At 37.9% G+C, this 20,682-nt stretch overlaps 1 protein-coding gene across 1 annotated transcript in view; it reads left to right on the plus strand.

The window, feature by feature from the left end:
- The window catches only part of LOC128497701 (laminin subunit alpha-1-like), a 49,340-nt gene that overhangs the window by 5,592 nt on the left and 23,066 nt on the right, over positions 1-20,682 (plus strand). The window contains 23 exon segments of the mRNA XM_053467861.1: positions 2,145-2,387; positions 3,064-3,166; positions 4,056-4,162; positions 4,408-4,588; positions 5,730-5,866; positions 6,007-6,243; positions 6,982-7,129; positions 7,510-7,862; positions 8,235-8,356; positions 8,493-8,613; positions 8,704-8,841; positions 10,427-10,548; positions 11,327-11,413; positions 11,857-12,050; positions 12,804-12,946; positions 14,345-14,443; positions 15,146-15,257; positions 17,047-17,206; positions 17,611-17,821; positions 18,053-18,169; positions 18,251-18,414; positions 18,760-18,898; positions 20,160-20,262. Coding sequence (XP_053323836.1) covers positions 2,145-2,387; positions 3,064-3,166; positions 4,056-4,162; positions 4,408-4,588; positions 5,730-5,866; positions 6,007-6,243; positions 6,982-7,129; positions 7,510-7,862; positions 8,235-8,356; positions 8,493-8,613; positions 8,704-8,841; positions 10,427-10,548; positions 11,327-11,413; positions 11,857-12,050; positions 12,804-12,946; positions 14,345-14,443; positions 15,146-15,257; positions 17,047-17,206; positions 17,611-17,821; positions 18,053-18,169; positions 18,251-18,414; positions 18,760-18,898; positions 20,160-20,262 — 3,541 coding nt within the window.

Genomic DNA, 20,682 nt, shown 5'->3' on the forward strand with positions numbered 1-20,682 from the left:
TATTTTCCATGGGTTTTTTCCCAGGCCACTGTCATACAGCCATTTATTTGGTGTCAAGGGTTACTTTCATGCCTTATATTCTTAGCAGTTTTATTATATATTTTTCAGCACACTGGGTGAACTTTTTTTTTCTTTAAATACTCTTAAACACTTCCACTGTATTTTCTGGGGACACATTGCATACAATATAAATATATAAGTTTGTGAAAGAAACAAAACACTCTAATAGAATTTGGATTTTAGAAGCCATTTTCCTCCTAGTGGTTGTTGCAATAAATGGGATTATAGTAAGTGGGTGGTGATGTCATTATTTAGATCCTAAAATACATGCAGAATGAGCTGTTCTCTCTTAAGTTCAGAAAGTGTTTTTTATGATGTTAAGCTATTTGTCAACACACTGCTTGTTAGCAGTTTACACTAATCCTCCTAAATGCCTAAGAATTTTATGTGCCTTTTTACTCTGCCACCTAGTTTATTCTATGGTGTCCTGCAAGGTACAGACCAGTGAAATGTCCCATCTGTGCAACCTCTATATACATCTCTAAGGGTACCAACTGTTAAACTAAGGAAAATAATTAAGTCTGCAACCCAAAATATGTATGCCTCAGTCTGAAGACAAATATAAATCTGATCTTTGTGCTTACAGAATTTCACTCCGCTTACCTCTTCCCGTCGCACACTGTCCCACCCTATCTCGCAACGTTCACACCAGATTAATATCAGTTAGCACACATCAAGCTATGAAAGACAAAAAGTCAATCTTTTATGATAAAATAATGTACACAGAATATTTTAAATAACTTATAAGTTATTAAGCAGGTTTAAAAATAATCACCTAAAATATCTCTTATCATGTAAGTACATAAGGTACATGTTATTAGCAGCAACGGAGGGTATTAATATGCATCCCAGGATTGGTTGGAGAACTTGCGTAAATATAATTACCTTGATAGCTTGCCAATTAATTCATTGCTGTTCCATTGTGTTGTTATGGTATGCACAATTGTATGGATTTCAGGTGTAGAAAGACAACTTTCAGACCAAGGTCATGTTTGACCAATTATACCATTTAGATAACAACATGGTGCCACATCTAGAACATCTAAAATCCTTTTCAGGTCGGGAACTGTTGGTCACGCAGCACTGGGCTTAAAACGAAGGTCCCATCATAGTGCAGATGGGATGTTAGCCCACGGACAACTGGAGGAAATCGGTCCATCAGCCTTAAGTGGCTCCTGTAATCACACTGGACACTCCTTTTCTTGCCCATATGTTACAGAGAGCGATAGTGGGATGTTGTTTGGATGGCAAATTAAAATGTATAATTCATATTGGCTCGTAAGCGGTATAGCTTTAAATTGGTGCTTCTGCATGTTCTCTAAATTGAAGAATGAAACAGGCTACAGGAGAAACATATATTGTTGCAAATACTTGTCCAGTGTGGGCTTACAATGAGCTACATCAGCTGTAGCTTTGTTAAGACTCATGACTCTGGAGCCATTCAGAAAAAATCTCAGTACAATATGAACCGGCTCATTTGTCGTTCACTCAACCATATAACAAACAGGGAGGCAAGTTAGCAGAATACACAGTGTGGGGGAGAAAATACTGTGATGGTAATATAAGCGCAGTTTCATGGATAAATAGTAATGCACATTACAAACCCCTGAAAAATATATATTAAGGTTTTCACTTAAGAATGGGAAACACACATATCTAGATTGTAAGCTCAGTTAGCAGGGCTCTCCTTATCTTTTCTTCTTGTAAATCCAAATTATTTTGTACTGCTTACCTGAAGTACAGTTCTGCAAAATATGAGAAATGGATAAATAATAATTAGTTAAGAGCTATAATATGTATTCTCTTTTTGCAAATATCCATATTTGTGCAGTATGTGTATTATGGAAAGAAAAAAAAATAATACTGGCATATTTTAATCCTTTTGGTGCAAATTGTTAGGAAAATATATCTTTACAAGCGTTTTGCCTGGTACAATTAGGAGGTAACTTATAACCCTGGAAATACAGTTAAGAAAAGACAAATTGAGGGGCAGTGTCTTATAGCAATTGTGTAGCAATAGGAATGAAAAAAAAAATGTTTTTGTGTGAAATATGTATTTAATGAAACATTCTTTTTGTGTGCAGATCTTCCAAGTTGCATACATAATAATTAAAGCAGCAAATTCCCCACGGCCAGGTAACTGGATATTAGAACGTTCTCAGGATGGTGTTGAGTTCACGCCTTGGCAGTATTATGCAATCAGTGACTACGAGTGCTTGAGTCGATACAACGTGACACCAAGACTTGGGCCACCAACGTACAGAAGGGATGATGAAGTGATTTGCACGTCATTTTATTCAAGACTTGTGCCACTGGAACATGGAGAGGCATAATTATTTCAAATTTTACTTTTCCACTGATTAAATAGTTGCAGACTGGTGTAGTATGTATTTATACCCATCACTTTCACCATGATTCATGGAACCTTGCTTTTTTGGTTACATCCCAATGTACGTAAACAACAGCCTGTTTTTTAGATGCCTTCTCCAGAATCCTGGAGCAGAAATCTGTGCTTCCATTGTCACGCAGATAGACCATGTACAACCGTTTGCCCTCTGCTTGTATTAGTAAATGAGATTGCTGTTGTGTTTCCTCATCTAATCTACAGACCAATGACATGACCAGCAAGGACAATTTGTTGGAAATTCTTGTCTTTGATGATCTCTTCAGCCTTGCGGTCATTGTCTGCAGGGAGCAAAGATAAGAGGAGCAGTAATCTTTGCAGTCTGTAGTTTCTCCCATAGGGAAAATATATATCAGTATGTATTTAGTTATAATTGGCTGATTTACATCAAAACCAAAAAAGATTTGCAGTGTTAAATTCCTTTGATTATCTTTGGAATTTTGTCTCTATCAAGATAAAAACTGTTGCTTTCAGGAAAAAAAACAAAACAGCTGGAATATCGCTCGAGCAGTCATAGTGTTTCCATAGACAGAATTTAAAGAAACATATAGCTGTTTCATATTTTGTTACAAGGTCTTTTAAGCATATTCTGTATAAAGCAGCCATTCATCACCTACTGTCTGATAGTGAAGAGAGTTTGCGCGGTGTTTGGAGGTTTAGTAAAATTTGAAGAAGGTAGCAGACAAAGGCTTTTCGATAAATGTTAGTTTATTACTCTAAAATCCCATAAAATAAACGATGGAAACTATAGTGGCAATTTATGAGCAGAAATAACTACATACATTTATCCATTAATAAAAAACATACAAAAAGGTACAAAGGTACAAATCCATCCAAGAAATCCATCGTTGGTGCCTTTGTTATTGCGTCAGCCAGATAACCCCGCCCACTCGATTGTGAATGGCTGATTCCATGCATATATTAACTCCCGTTTGACTTGACTGTGCAGCCGAGCAAATACTTTAGAAGTATAGCTAAGATAAACATAATAATGCAAAGTAATCATACTAATAAATTAAGTACCCATAGGAGATTTTAATATGACAAAACAAAAAAAGTTTAAGCACTCGCCATAACTTAAGTACGGCAGCATTTCGCGTGACATAAATACCGCTGCGGTTGACTGTACATATTGTGTTGGTGGGTATGAGCCCCTGTGATTCAGGACGGAGTCACCTTCTTTGTAGTAAGGAGGCAGTATTCTCCCGTGGGCCCACCAACACCGATCTAGTTAAGAAAACGGCGCACTCTCCGTTGGTGTCACAAATGTGGCATTTACTTGACTAGGATTGTCTTTTTTGTGCCTTTTATTTCTTGTTGTGCCTCAACATTTCCCGTTGATTAATCCCTATAGCTGTATGCACGTTATGTCTTCGGATAGTTGAATGAAGGCATCTAGTTTATTGTGGAATTTCCCTTCTTTTTTCCCTTAAACATCTGCTGGTTTTTTTTTCTGGCAGACTAAGCTTTTGAATGCAAACAAATGCATTATTCACTATGTATCATATTTATTTTTTTAAATGTGTATATTTGCTAATTTAAAAAAGTTGACCATTATTTACGTCTATTTTTTTCCTTTTCTTTTTTTAAGCTTGCCAATGCCATCCTGAAAGCTCTGTTTCAGGCATTTGTCGCCACGAGACTGGCATATGTGAATGTAAACCAAATGTGTTTGGAAAAAGATGCGATCAGTGCGTGGTAAGAAACAATAAAACCGGTTATTCTTAAAGTGAATGTATAGTGTAAAAAGAATAAGATCAGGGCAATTAAATATAGTTGATTTTATAACAGATACAAAGATAGATAACATAACAGTATTCTCCTGTGGACTCACCAACACGGATCCGGTTAAGCAAACGGCACTTCTATAGGGCCATTAACGCACTCTAGGAATTAAATACATTTTCATGGAAAGTGAGTGACTTTATGGTTTATTCCCACAGCATGGATTCTACGGTTTGACGTCTGGCATTGGATGTCTCCCCTGTGATTGTAACGAGTCAGGCTCCGTTTCAGATGCTTGTAATGATGCCGGGCAGTGCACCTGCGTACCTGGAGTAGCTGGACTCAAGTGTGATGTTTGTGCCCATGGATTTTATGCATACCAGGATGGCGGCTGCACTCGTAGGTTTTGCACAGTGTTGATTAGTTATGTTTTGGAGCTGATGCATAGCTATATTCAATTCTATGATCGCATGCCCCCCAGCTGTCCCGATTCAGGCGGGACAGTCCCGATTTGGGGTCTCTGTCCCGGGATGCCAGCGGCCGGAAGGGGCTTTCAATCCTGTTCGCAGCCGCTCAGAGGCTGTTTTCAATGTTGGCCGGCAGATCAACATTGAAAACAGCCGCTGAGCGGCTGCAAACGGGATTGAAAGCCTTTTCCGGCCGCCGGCGTCTAATGAAAATAAAGGGGCTGGCGTGCACCCACCGCGCCGCCCAATGGCCGTGCCTCAGCTCTTCGTCCCACCCCTTTTAAACTCTGCCTCCAGAGTGGCTTATAGGGGTATAAGGCATTTCTGGAGGCAGTGTGGCATATAGGGGGTATAAGGCATTTCTGGAGGCAGAGTGCCATATAGGGGGGTATAAGGCATATAGGGGGTTAAAAGGCATATCATGGGGCAGAGCGGCATATAGGAGGGTATAAGGCATATCAGGAAGGCAGAGTGTCATATAGGGGGTATAATGCATTTCTGGGGGCAGCTGTGCATAACTGGGGGGGTTGGCAAATAAAAGGAAATTTCTTAATAAATATGAAACAATTGTTTACATGAATTAACAAAGAAATAAAAGTTTCTTACAAGAATATCGTGAAGAATAATGTCATCAATTTTTGCAGTATCAAACGTTTTGATTCCAAAAATCAATGGAGGGAGGATAACATTAGCCTTTTTTAATTTAAAAAAAAAATTCTGCTGCTGTGGACTACTCTTCCAATGGTGCTCAGCCAGCATTATGGTGGACACCTGGCTGGATGGCTGAGAATCATAGGAATTGTAGTTCACAGCTAGCATCTGCAGCTTTACTGTTGCTGCACTTCCCATGACGCTCAGCCAGCATCATGGAAGTAGTATGTCTGGCTGAGCCTTATGGGAATTCAATTCAATGTGTTGGTTATTTTTAATATGCATGACTGTGCTGACAAAAATAAAGTGTGTTTTAAGTGGTGATGCAATTGCTTGTATCGGAGAGTTTTTTTTAAAAAAAAGTGTCCCCCTTTCACATTTTGCAATTTTCCAACATTGTTGTGTTACGTTTTCCTTCCCAGCTTGTGACTGTGCACACACCCAGAATAACTGTGATCCTGAGTCTGGAGAGTGCATCTGCCCTCCTCATACGCATGGACCCAAGTGTGAATTCTGTGACACCAACTACTGGGGTCATGATCCAGAACTTGGATGTCTGGTAAGAGACCTCTAGAATTATCAAAGCCTGTGCCAGATAACCATGTGACCAACAACCTAGTTGGTCTGGCGGGGATATCTGCCAACAGGATCATATTAATGCTGCAAATGTCAAGATGTCATGTATTTGTCTGATTTCAGGAATGTAACTGCAGCAAAGATGGGTCCAACAGCCTCCAGTGTGACCTTTCAACTGGCCAGTGCCATTGCAGAAAGGAATTTGGTGGACAGAGCTGCAGCGCCTGCCTGTTTGGATATAGGAAATATCCCGAGTGCGTTTCTTGTGACTGTGATCCCGAAGGCACGCAGTCTGCATGGTGTGATGATGAACGGAAGGTGTGCAGCTGCGTGGAAGAGACCGGCGAATGTGCTTGTAAGGTAAATAAACCCTGTTCTCTGTATTACTCCAACACGTGTTTTATAACATAACTTGATAAAAAAATATATAACATGGTATAATACATTGTATAGCTTCAAACATCCTTGGGAAAACAATGTTCTGTGTAAAACCAATGCATTTTTTCTGCGTGCAGTTTGTCACGTACTGTACATTATTTTGCAGTTTTTAGTAACAAAACCAGACTCCTTCTCCCCTGTCTGCACCGAGAGCACATGTCCTGCAGCCTGCACTGCTCCCATTGAAGCCAATTCAGCTAGAATCCATTGAATTTTTGTATTAAACATTAAAGAGAAAATGTTTAGCCCTTAAAGTAGGCTTTTTTTGGCCTCCACAAGATTTAGCCACTGCTTTTTGGAATAGATTGTGATTCAACCAAATTCAATCAATCACATTGGGAATGTGTATTTTAAGGTACAATGGGCCATTTTTGTCACATAACTCTCTGGTTGCATTAGCAAACTTTTATTTTGACCAAGATACCGTAGAATCCACAGTGCAAAGGCGCACAGATGATTTATGATTAATTATCTATTATGCTATTCATGAATGCAACTCCACCGACAGTATGATAAGGAATCTAGGTGATTGTCTAGTATTTTGGGCTTAAGTAACAGAGCTAGAACACATTATACAAATGGCTAATCTGCAAAATGTGTAAAATGATGTGTACTTTTGTCCTTTTAAAAACGTGATTTTATACACCTGTTTTGTTACAGGACAATGTGGTTGGAAGTTATTGCAACGAGTGTAAGGCTGGCACTTTTGCTCTTCATGCTGAGAATCCACTGGGCTGTTCCCTCTGTTTCTGTTCTGGAGTATCCCAGCTTTGTGCCGAAATGGAAGGCTATGTCCGCATACCTGTAAGTCACTGATATTTGTATTTATTGTCCTGTATCCCATTACCAAGTATACATTCTATTCTAATTTAAAGTTTTAAAATTAGCATTGCTAATTACCACAACAGTTTTTAGATAATAAGGTAAGAACAGTAGTTAATATTTAACTTGATACATGTAAAATGGTCATATTAATGTGATATCTGTGGCCTTGCCTTGATGGCGGGTGGGGCTAGTCACATATAGAGGCGGGGTTGGTCTTGTATAGGGGCCTGCTAGAAGGGAAGTCAAAGCAAAGTGGGTAGGAGAAAACAGGAAGTGGGTGGAGATTGGATATAGCCAAGTCCCGCCCCCTGCCAAGCAAAAATAAAGACTGGAAGACCCGAGGAAGCGGGGCTTTACCCGGAGAATCCTGGTCAAACCCAGAGAATTCCAAGATATGAATATAACATAAAAATTTATTGTTGAGCCGTAAAGGTCTAATGTTTGCGGTTGCATTAACAGTCATTCTTTTTATTTTGTCTGGCAATGTAAACCATGTTTTACACTTTTATCTTCTATTTATCTGGCCACAGATTTTGGCCTACGGTGGAATGCTGTCATATGTCATTACTTATTATGCTCTGGGAGATTCTGGTTCCTCTGATTTTGAGCCGAAGATTTTAATGAAAGGTGGGAGCGCCAGCAAACTGATTATATCTATGTACACCCCTGCTCCTGGAAACGCGGTGAGAACGGAGATTCAAGCCAGCATGACAGAGGTAAGTACTGTATATAAGTAATAGCCTGGCTTCTCAGCAGCTGCTCAAGTTCTCCACAGTTAAAACCAACTGGGCAAAATAAAACTGAGCCACATCAAACCAACATATGTATTACTTAGTAACCAACTCATAATGCTGCTAAGGATTAAGGATCTTAGTTGAATGTTCAGTGCCAAGGTACAGACTTTTGGAACATTGTCTCTGATGCTTTAGACATTATTATTCTAAAGAGTAGGACAGCAAAATGTGAGCAATCCAATGGTCTATGCTGTGATCACAAAACTTCTCTGGAACTGTGTTTTTGTTTAATCCAATGTAATGGTTACCATTTAACTTCACTGAATGTTTCCTTTATTTGCTTGTCATTTGCAGAATAACTGGAGGTATTTTGATTCTGAACAGACTGTAACAAGATCAGATTTCATGTATGTTTTAAACAACATTGATTACATTCTAATCAAAGCATCTTATGGATATGGATTACAACAAAGCAGGTAAAGATTTAGTAAATTATGTACATAAATCACAGTCACGTTATACTTATGTGCTTGTAAAACATCAGGTCATCAGTTAATGTGTTCATTCTGTGTTAAATTCCTATTATTTTCCTCTTTTTTTGAACATTCCTAGGATCTCTAATATATCAATGGAGATTGCGGTGGAGGCATCAGACATGCATTCTGGCCGAGAAGCTGCTCATCTCATTGAGGTCTGCGAGTGCCCCCCTGGTTATAGAGGACTTTCATGTCAGGTAGGTTGCATTTCCAAAAAGTAGAATTTTATTCTGCCGTTTCAAAAACAATGGATTTACCCTTTTCACCCCATTTTTTTCTTTCTTTAGGAGTGTGCACCTGGATACTATAGAGAGAAGCTCTCAGAAATCAGTATCTTAGGGTTACGTTTCCAAAACCCTCCCTGTGTCCCCTGTCAGTGCAGCAACCACAGCGAGATCTGTGATCCAGATACTGGCAGATGCATGGTATGTAACATTATACAGGATCTCAAAGCAGCCAGATATATTACATTTCAGTCTCATTTATGATAATGCATTCTACATTGTAATTACATTAATAACTAACATTAAAATAATGTTAGAATAAAATTAGGGTGAAAACTTGTCAATTTTAGGGTCCTTGAGAGATAATATATTTTCAGTATTTACATCGTATTTATATATTATTTCATATCTTAATATTGCCTCACATTGAAGGGGTCAGTCAACATTTACAATTGAAACAATATTTTCATTTATTCAAGTCTACCTATGTTATATATAAGTAAAATCAGGGGTATTTTGTATGATTCTGAATGTATGTGCAAAACTGTAACTCTAGACCATCTAGATAAATATTTTTCCATTTGTGGTTATGTCTGTTTGAGCATTTAAATATTAGTTTAAATGATAGTAGATCAAGCCAGATGACTAAGGTGAATGTTATTGCATGTAATACCCACTGGCGTTGTACAATTTTATCCTACGACTCCCCCACCAGAGAGTTGGTTAATATTTTAATAATTTGCAATAATTTACTGTATAATCCCAATTTCCCATTCAATAAAAATAGTGTGACAAACCCTATAGCATGAGGGCCATACATGTCACTTTTAGGGGTCCTAAGCACAGTCCTCTGGGGCAATCAGAGTCAGGAACAGTAGCTTTGAACAAAACAGCGCTTTATTTTAACCGCTTAAACCCCAAAAACCAAATCATAAAAAGAAAACCTAGCTCCCAATTGGAGCCCTCTCTAACTTAACTATGCTGGTCCAGACTGACCAGCCTAATCACCCACTAACTCAACCTGCCAGCCAGACCCAGCTACGCCAGGCTCTGGAAAACCTCCCCCAGACAACACACAAAACGTCCAGGCAGGTATTGCCTCACTTGGCTCAGGGATTGTCTTCTTCAGGGTCTCTCCTTGCCCTGGGAGCACAGGGAACTTCCTCTCCCCCCAACAGTCTCTCTGAGTATCAGGCTCCAGGGGTTTTTAATGTCCAGCACCTGTGCCTTATGCCGGCCCCATAGGAATCCCGGACCGGATCCTGTGGACTTCTTGCCTCCTGGAAAACCTGGCATGGAATTTCCACAAAATGGGGGAAATGGAGCATTGGCCCACCCTGCTCTCCAATTGCTCCACCCCAGGGACCCATATGTATAATCTGCATAGCAGCTGTACCCAGATGCCATGCCAATCAACTCCCTGGGGCTCACAGTCTCACAATAGATACAGCCATTAGCGGGCCAACATGTTAATAAAATACCATAAAAATACCATAACTATTTAGCTATGCTCACATGTCTAACACCGCATAGTGAACAAAAAAATCAATCTCCGAGTGCAAAAAAGTGTCTTTCATAAAAACATATGCCTTATAGCAATAGATAACATGCATCGACCAGTCTAAAAACCATACTGTCAGATTTCACCAATTTCCCTGATCATTACCTGAAAGTGGGTACATTGTTATAGAACCTCCTTGCTGCAGTATTAAGTGAAGGATTAGTGTATTACCAGCGACAACCAGTTATAGGCAATGCTGATTGTTGGTTTGCTGTCATGTTGCAGGACTGCCAAGATAATACAGCTGGTGACCACTGCCATCTATGTGCTCCTGGCTACTATGGGAAAGTAACTGGGTCAATTGCAGATTGCTCATTGTGTGCTTGTCCCAAGGGCAACAGCCAGAGGTAATTTTACATCTAAACACCTATTTTATGTTGAAATGTGTGTACAGTCTTCTCCCTTGTCTGCCATTACTCCACAAATCAGATATTTATGTTTTAATATTGCTTTTTTTAGAATCTTTTTTGATGGTGTCAGTTTCTAGTCCTCTTAGCATTAATGCTGGAATCAACATGATATGGTATCATAAACCGCAATTATATTGTTGAGAAATAACCATAAGAAGGCATCTTGAAGCATCTGCAAATGAGCCAAAAATATATGCTTAACATCAATGTCCTACTTAGAAGCTTTTGTGAAAATGGGGTACTAAGTTGTACAGTGGAATACAGAGTTCAAGTGTCTGAATGACTACCTTTACGGTGGTATAGATCTGTCTGACCACTCCACCTCTGCATATAGATAGATGATGTCTGCGCATGACACCATATTCTGGCACTAAATATTCAGTTGCACGCGGAAGCATGACGGAGAAGTTCAGACCTCTTCCTTCTCCCAAAACAATGTGCTGTGTTGAGTAGATTGATCTCTTAAACCTCCTAGCTGGGGCTCAATAGGCCGTTTGAAGCTGGCATTCTTCTGAGGTCTCCTGTCCTTGGAAGCTGACTAGGGTAATATAGCTCTGATTACATGCTGTATTAGCAAATTAGAGAAATTAAGTATAAAAATATAAACATAGAGAAATAAAATCTGCTCTAATATGACAGTATGCAGTTCTGCGCTATAAATTGTGAGAAGAATTGTTAAACATTTTAAACTCCCTTTTACTGTTTATGTTCCTAGTTTTAGCCCCACATGCGTCCTAGAAGGTATTAATGATTTCCGTTGTGATGCCTGTCTACCTGGATATGAAGGGCGATACTGTGAAAGGTAAGGACCATATGTGCTATTGAAAAGAGAGTATTACAGTCAGTTTTTACTCTTTTTTTGGGGGGCGAACATTGAAAACAACAAAGAAGACATACTTTTCTGTGTTTTCCCAATAGCTTATGCCATCTTCAGCAAAAGACCCTGTCATCTTTTGGACCAAAACCCTATCAATTTTCCTAAAGCTTGAGGCGAGCACTAAACTCAATGGCTCCTGTAAATGCTATTATCACTGAAGCCTATGAAACAAGCCAGGTTGTCGGTGTTGGCCAAGCTGTTGGGCTTCACAGAAACACTAGAAAAGTTGGACCGGTTCAGTTATTTAAAAGACGCTAAAATAAGAACTTGACATTTTCTTTAACAATAGCTACTTATGATGCAAGGGAGTTATGGTGCAAACATAAAGTATTTAATAATGTATTCTGTATATGTTTTGTAACATGTAGGTGTTCTCTTGGCTACTACGGAAATCCAAATGAGCCTGATGGCTTCTGCCAGAAATGTGACTGCAACCCAAGCGGCTCATTGAATAATGAATGTGATCGGCTAACCGGCCAGTGCATTTGCAAAACAGGAGTAACTGGCCGTCTTTGTGATACTTGTGAATTAAGACACATTCTTTTGGAAGAAGAATGTATATGTAAGTAACACACATCAGTACACTCTATACTGTGCCGATAACCTAGCTATTTTGTTAGTGGAAGAAAGGGACCTTTGACATAGGTATATAGAGTTGGGTGGACGGGGAATGACGCTGTGATAAGAGCAACTTATAAGTCAAAAGAACCAGTTCACACACATAGTCGAAAAAGTTTAATAATGCAAGGAAAGTGATGGATCAGAGGCACGAACAAGTACATTTCGGTACAATGGCCAATCTAAGCCAAAAATTAGGCGGTCACCCTTGCCACTAGTGGTGCACCTAATAAATCGCACTTCATGTGACCCAAACATAATAAGATATGAAACCGTTGAATATGTTTTATTTCATATTATAATTAGATACGGGTAAAGAGTGTCCTCGTTATTTAATGCTGTTTAACGATTCCTTCACCAACTCTTACTAGATGCTTCGTGCTCATTGTGTGGGATAACGTTATTAATGTGAGACGTTCAGGGAAACTTACCCAAGCCTGTTTCAGTGGTGTCCTGCGTGTGATAATACATAGTGACGGGCCAAGCTGCTACATAGTAGTGCTGCCCTTTGATTGGAAGTAAAGGGTTTTTTAGAACCTGTTGAGTCTATTATTGTAGGATCCATGCAACACTTCTTAATAGATATATCTTAACACCACTTCTAATAAAATGATCTAATACTACTGGGGTATAAAGTACTCAAGCTGTTTCCTGCCTGTCCATGGCTTTGACCATTTATTTGTTCTTTTATTTCCAGCTTGTGATGATGATTGCACTGGAACCTTACTTGATGATTTGGATAGTTTGCACCAGGCCATCTTCTCTTTTAATATGACCGGTATTGGTAGACCACCTCATCAAACTCTATTCAACTTGGAAAATGTGACAAAGCACTTTAAGGTATCTTACTCAAAACGTATAACACATATTTCAACCAGATATGGCGGTATTTGATTAGGTATTTATCTATCTATCATCTATCTATCTATCTATCTATCTATCTATCTATCTATCTATCTATCTATCTATCTATCGCTTGCTTTCATCATGTTTCATCCATCCATCTGTAATATAGACTTATAAGAAAGTTATACTTTACTGTAAGAGTGGCAGATAAGTGGAACAGCCTCCCAGAAGAAATGGTAGATATATGTAGAATGTGGGTCTAGTTTAATTTTAATCAACAACATTAGATTGCAAATGAAATATTATAACATAGGCAGCTTTGTGAATAAGAACGTGTTTTAATAAATATTAATTATGTTACTTTAAGTTTCCCTCCATCCCTCCGTACAAATAATGTAGTTGCTCTCTGTAGACAAGTTGTGGCTGATACTGTCCAGATCGGGGAAAACTGGATAAAATCTAATAAAGGGTCTTTATGATGTTCTTGAAACTGTTCAAATTGGATCTGTAGATGAAGTTGCTGCTCTCTCCGTAATGTAATCAGGTCCCGGCTTAGAGCATGATGTTCGCCAATTACCAGAGGCAATTATATGCAAATATAATTTTAATACATATTTAAATATGCCTTAAAAGCCAAAAACGATGGTTGATAGGAGATTAAGATACAACAAACATTGAGGTTCATGGAAAGGGCTCACAGGATTTATTGAAAGGTTACGAGCACATAGCTGAAACGCAACAGCTCTTAAAGTCTAAATCAACAGCAATCACTTTATTTGGAGGTCTGCCCGGAAAAAAAAAATAATACAAAGTGTTGAAAGTCACACATTAAATAAACTGAAAGTAAATAGCATCTATCTATCTATAAAATACCCTGTTCTTTGGCCATTTATACATTTCTGCATGTTTTAGGCTTGTATCTCTAGATTGTAAATTTGTTTGATCAGTGCCTTCCTCACCTGTTGTCTCTGTAAGTCAATTTGTTATGTTATATACTACTTGTTATGTCCTGTCCACCCATTGTACAGCGCTACGGAATTTGATGGTGCTATATAAAACAATAAATAATAATAATCCATGTATGTTCAGGCTGGAGAAGTACAGATTTGATTTGTATTCCTGTCCAAGGTCCATGAGCATTTATTATGGCATCTCTGGAATCTCTTATATTTCTCAGTCAGGTTAATGTCATCATTACATTTTTTAAATGTATTTGACTAAAAACACATATTCATTTATTTCATATGTACATACGGTATATTCCATCTGTTAGGTATATTCCCAAGTAAAGTTTACATTATTTTTATCTAGGTTTATGCAAGTAAAATGTGTAGTTTTAAGTCACGTTTCTCAATATTCTCAATAACTAGACAAATTTGGATTGTTTTTCAGGAGTCTGTGCCAATAAGAGTCAGCCCAATAATATCCCTGGACAAGACAATGGAGCAGCTCAGTTCTTTGTCTAAAGACACCCTCCAACTTGAGCAGCACGTGAGTACACGCCATAATCTGCAGATTGATTTTCCTACAGTGCCTCTTTTATTAAGATCGCCATAATATGAAGTTTGCTTTGTTATACCTTGGACAGCTTTAATTCTATTTACGTCTATTTCTTAATGTAAAATCTAGTAAGGCAAATATTAAAAAGTAGACCTCATATGTGTCCAATAAGGTCAATACATATAGTGCTACAAAAACGCAATTGCCCCCAATTTCTATTTTTGCATATTTGTCACCATTTTTTTTTTTTTTTTTTTTTGATCATCCAAATAATTTTAATATTAGGCAAAGATAACGTGCAGTTCTTAAATGATCTTTTCATTTGTAGAAGGAAAAAAAATCTGACCCTTGCCCCCTTAGATACTAAACCAATTAACCAAATATAATAGATAATTGGGTTTAATTTCACTAGACACACACAGACATAATTACAATAAATACCTTTTCAGGGCACTGTAGTATTTCTTTTTTTTTGCTTTATGAAATTCGTATATCTATCCTGCGAGATCAATTAAAATTAGGTTAATTATGTAAAATATTTTATTACATACAGGTGCTTTGGAGCGTTTAAGATTCAGTGATATTATTAAATGGTTCAAAATGATCTATACATTGCTCATTGTTCTACAACTTAAATGTAATTTGTTTTGCATTTTAAAAAATCTAAATCATACATGTTTACTTTTCCCTAAGATGGAGCAGGTGATAGGTGATGGAGAAGCACTGAACAATGCCACCATCAGAACTCTGAATAAGACTCAAGAGTTAATCGGCTTTATTGACAAAATGCAAACGACTATTCAAGGTACATTTATTGCCATTTAAATGGGGTTATCCCCAACAGTTGTTGAACTACAGATACCTATCCAGCAATTATCTGGTTGTCAAAGATAGAAGTTGTTTGGCGATATAAGGGCAGTTCTTCCTTTTTGCGCGTACTTTATTAACTTTAAATAGTTATTTAAATCAACGCAGACTTTCTTCTAGTACTGAGGTTGATAGCATACATGGACAACTATAGGACTTCTAGCACCCATGGTAAATTAAGTGCTACATGTATACTTTCTTTGTAAAAAAAAACATACTGTATATACCGGCGTATAAGACGACTTTTTAACCCCAGAAAATCTTCTTAAAAGTGGGGGGTCGTCTTATACGCCGGGTACTAACTTAGAAACCCCTAAGAAATGCAACCACCGGGTACTTACCAAGCCGGAGGTTCCCACGAAGCCACCAATCTCTAGGGGAGGGGCGAGTGAAGAAGCCGCCTCCCCTGGGCCGGTCTTCAGGGCCGCGCCGAGGTAGGTGCAAGATCGTGATCTCCCCAACTAGCCCTGATCAGCAGGGCTGGTTGGGGAGATCACGACCTCCCTCTAACTAGCCCGACATTAGGGAGCTCGAGGTCTGGCACTTCAGACCTCGGCTTCCCTGCTCTCTAATCACTACGTGTCGGCTATTGATGCCGAGCCTGGGGATGACGTCATGTCCCGGCGCTCGGCATCAATTGCCGGCGCGTAGTGATGAGGGAGCAGGGAAGCCGAGGTCTGAAGTGCCAGACCTCGCGCTCCCACAACTGGATGGAAGAAAGAAGACAGAAGATAAGGTAAGAGATGGGGAGAAAGGGGTGTGAGTGCAGTGTATGTATGTTGGTGTGATATGGTCAGTGTATTTGTAAGCTGGTGTGTGTATATATATACACACACACACACACACACACACGTGTCCTGATGAAAGTCTAATAAACAGACTGAAACGTTGATTAGAAAACTGCTGTTTCTGGAGTGATTATTTAAAGAAGTCCCTGGAGTGCCGGTAACGATTTTTTTGATATTATAAGATTTGCTGTTGCAGCTACTTGGCACCGGGCTAAAAAAGTGGTGATTGGTGTGCAATTGTTGATTTTGGACTTTGTATATATATATATATATATATATATATATATATATATATATATATATTTATATATAATATATATACACACACACTGATGTATGTATGTATGTATATATATATATATATATATATATATATACATACGTGTGTGTGTATATATACATATACATATACATGTGTGTAAAGGCAGGGGTGTGTGGTGAGGGCAGTGTATAAATGTGTATGTATGGACAGGCATATGTGTAGATATATATATACACACACATATATATATATACACACACATATATATACACACACATATATATATATATATACACATATATATATATATTATATATATGTGTGTGTGTGTGTGTGTGTGTGTAAGGGCAGTGCATGTATGTATATGTCAGCAAATCAACCAGCAAATCACCGGTAAGGTACATTGCTTGCCGTGATTGGCTGGTTGTTGTATGCTGGGTAGAGGGGTAGTCTTATACGGCGAGTATAGTCCAAACTCTATATTTGAACTGTAAAAGTTGGGGGTCGTCTTATACGCCCGGTCGTCTTATACGCCGGAATATACGGTATATATAGAGAGTGGCACCCCTACCAACTCAGCATACTAGACAGCTGCCTAATTTGACTATGTGGCCAGATCTGTCGTTTCTAGTGTTTGGGAGCTTTCTAAATGAGCTATTAACCTATCTTTCTTGCAGTATTGGTGGAAGTGGTCGAAAGCCTAAATGAGACGAGCATTGATACACAGCTCTCTGACAATTTGCAATTAAATTATGAGGATGATGTCTCCTTAATGCTCAGTTCTATGAGGTCGAAATATTTTAATGATCAAAGTCAAGATGCTACCAAAACCCTCAAGTAAGCGCTTTTATTTTCTTGTTTTTGCGAAATATATATATGTATGTGTGTATGTATATGTATGTGTGTATGTATATATATATATATATATATATATATATATATATATATATATTAGTATACATGTTAGTACGTATACATTTTATATTATTATTATACGTACATATATTTGTTTTGTTTATTAGATGTTCACAGGGAAAAAAGGAATTGCTAAATCAAATATATCTATATAAATTAAAACACACTTTTAAAATGAGTTGCCCTTTTCCTTATTTTTTTATACCGCCTGTCACAAGAACACAAGAAGTTAGACTAAAGGTGAATTCTGCAGAGAGTACCAGACCCGAACCAATAGCGGTATTTACTTTTATCTGAGTAGTTTTTTTCCTTTTATGATTTATCAGAGTATCAGAAGGCTATCTACACAGAGTTGAGAAAGAATATGAGAAGCCACACCAAGATTTAACAAAGTTAAAAAATAGTCTTGAAAATGCCCTCGCACAACGTAACAACAAACTACTGGCAGCGGAGGATTTGCTGTATGTGGCATCTGCAAACACCAACAACACCAACGATCTGCTGGTCATTATACAAAGAAATCTGGCTGATTTGAGGGTAAGTGAGTTTCAGAATTTATGTTTGTAATTACCTATTAATGTGGTAAAACAATTGATCAAGGTTAAAAAAATACTTTTACGTTTGAAACATCTTTGCATCCCGGGGGAACTCTGCATTAGTCCTAGGGGCTGCAAGTATGAAAGTTGACCCATGGATAACTAAAAAAAATCATAAGGAACAATCAAAATAATTTTAGCGGAATGTATTTTTATTTATTTTCCCTTACAGACAAAAAAACACGACCTTCAGGAAAATAAGAACCGTTCTGTGTTGTTGATTGAGGAAGGTCTTGGGCTGGTGGATGATGCAGTTTTGCTTGCAGAGGACACCATTAATGCTACATCTGTATGTATCCAGGTGTCACTGAATCAATTGGACCATAGAGAGTCATTTAATGTGGATTTAATGTTGTAATGTTGTCCATAGGTTTTGGAGACCCACCAAGAGGAGCTTCTTCTTTGGAATTCTAAACTGAGACACCATGTAGATCGTCTGGTAATGCAGATGGCCAAAAGAGACGCACTTGACATGGTCTATAAGGCAGAAGATTATGCAGCTGAACTACACAAACTTTCTGCTTCTCTAAATAGGTAAACATAGCAGTGTTAATACCAAAATGTAGTTATTAATTCATCCAGTTCAGTCATATTCATATAAGTCAGCATTGCCATCTACCTTGGTTTTGTCACGGTATTAAGTTAAATGGAAGTCAAATCTAAATTGCTACAAGCTGGGTAGTAGAAGAAGATGTGATTATTTTATTAAAACAAATGCATAAGCAGAACAACACATCTGCTATTTAAAGCTGTAAACCTTAGTTGTAGCATTTGATGATGTGATTTTTTTTAACTCATTTTGCTACAAAATCTTTTCAGCAAAAACATCATATTTTAAAGGGACAATATAATAATATATCTTTTTTTGTGTGTTCCCAGTTCTCTTTTAGATGTAAGGAATGCCTCTTTGAATGCCACCAGTGCGATCCATTCTCACACAGATATCAAAAATATGATTGAGCAATCAGAGGTTCTTGCAGAACAGTGTAACCACACAGTTACAGGAGTCCTGGCAATGGTAAGGTCTTCAAAGAGCGGCAGGTGCATAGGTCTAAAGAACATGGAATGGTAAAAAGATTACTGTTAGTGTTATCAATCCACAATGACATTTTAATAGACAATTGTATTAACACTCTTAATAGACTTGTATCCTAATGACATCCATATGCTAAAAAATATACAAAATTTAGGTTACGGTACACCTTCTATAGCCAAAACTCTCCAGTACAGTATCAAAGATTAAGCACATTTTATTAGAACGTGGGTTTTTATTTTTCAGATTATTATATTAACTAGATTGATTAATGTTTATTGGAAATAATGTCACTAGTAATGTCCACTCACTGTTACTTAAGATCAGTAAGAATTGCTAGTTCATTTTTAGGTTGTATAATTTTCATCAGTTAACCCTATGAACTATATGATATGGCGCCTAAGGTTTTAGACCTAAAAAGTAAGCACTAATGTATAGTTTAGTTAACTGGCAAAAAAACCCAACTAATCCATAGTGTCTGATAAGTAGTGGCTTCCCTGGCCAGGTACCCCTGTAATAAATTAGCCCAGAAAATGTGTCTTACAATGACAGAAATCATACACGAAACCTAGAGAAGAACTATAGAATGCATCTGGTCACAAACAAAATTCTCCTTAAAGTAAAATAATAACTTAGATCTCCAGTGTTATGTGAAAGCATCAACATCCCATCACTTTCCAGACCTCTATTTGCTTAGTGTTAGAATATATTTTGTCCTTCACATCACAACAATGCAAAAAGCTTATTGGATCTCAGGTTTATGGACCCCCAAACATGTAGATAACTTTTTGAAAAAGGACCATATCCTAGAACTCATTTTGTTCTAAATGCAACATTTTATATTGGGACTGTTTCTGCTGTGCTTAGTTTTAAGTAGTTATCCAATGCCTACATCATAGTGTTGCCTATAACCAGTTTTTTTTAATTGTCCATTTGATTTGTCCTTATAGCGTTCATATTAAAATATGTATGGTGCCAACAAATGGCATCCTTGACCAAATATTAAGATATAATGCAGTTATTTTCTTTAATAGCACTTGATAAATGTGTAAATGACAGACAACATATACCACCTGACTTGAGCTTAATTCCCCAACCTACCTTACTGACCATGGTTAACATTTTATCACTGCAGGTATAGCACTGAAACTACAACTTTTACTCTAAGAACACAAACAAACACAAATCATTTTTGACTTATTACATCATTTAAAAAATCTGATAACGATATGTTTTCTTTTAAAAGGTTTCAGGGGCAAATGGATCTTTACAAGTTGCACCAAAAAATTCTATGAAGTTCAGCACACAACTTCTGAATGAGGCCAAAAATTTAAGTCTTAGCACGGAAGGTAAGGGTCTGGGAACTTTGATAGTTTCGTACCATATTATACTATATTTTTGTCAGTACCATAGCTTTACATGACTTTAGGAGTATTAGCTACTTTTATAGACCCCAATGATAGACATTCTTATTTGATCCAATAAAAGAATGGTTATATGAGGACGCATGCCACACTCCTATACCTCTGCAGTGTCCAGCTTCGTGTGTCCAGCTGGCAGCCAGATCTACGACAGTAAAGGTAAGTGACCAGCGCCATCTGGCACTGGCCCACAAGGCATTTACCCGGTTTGCCAGTTGGCCAGTCCAGGCCTGCATACAAATAGATTACTGTTTATTTCAGTGATTCTGTGTCATTTTGGATGTTTTAAACAAAAAAATGGAAGCTGAAAGGTTACGTGGCATCCGCACTGTAATCAAATGACACTTC

The sequence above is a fragment of the Spea bombifrons genome, chromosome 5 (genome assembly GCF_027358695.1).
Source record: "Spea bombifrons isolate aSpeBom1 chromosome 5, aSpeBom1.2.pri, whole genome shotgun sequence".
NCBI lineage: Eukaryota > Metazoa > Chordata > Amphibia > Anura > Pelobatidae > Spea > Spea bombifrons.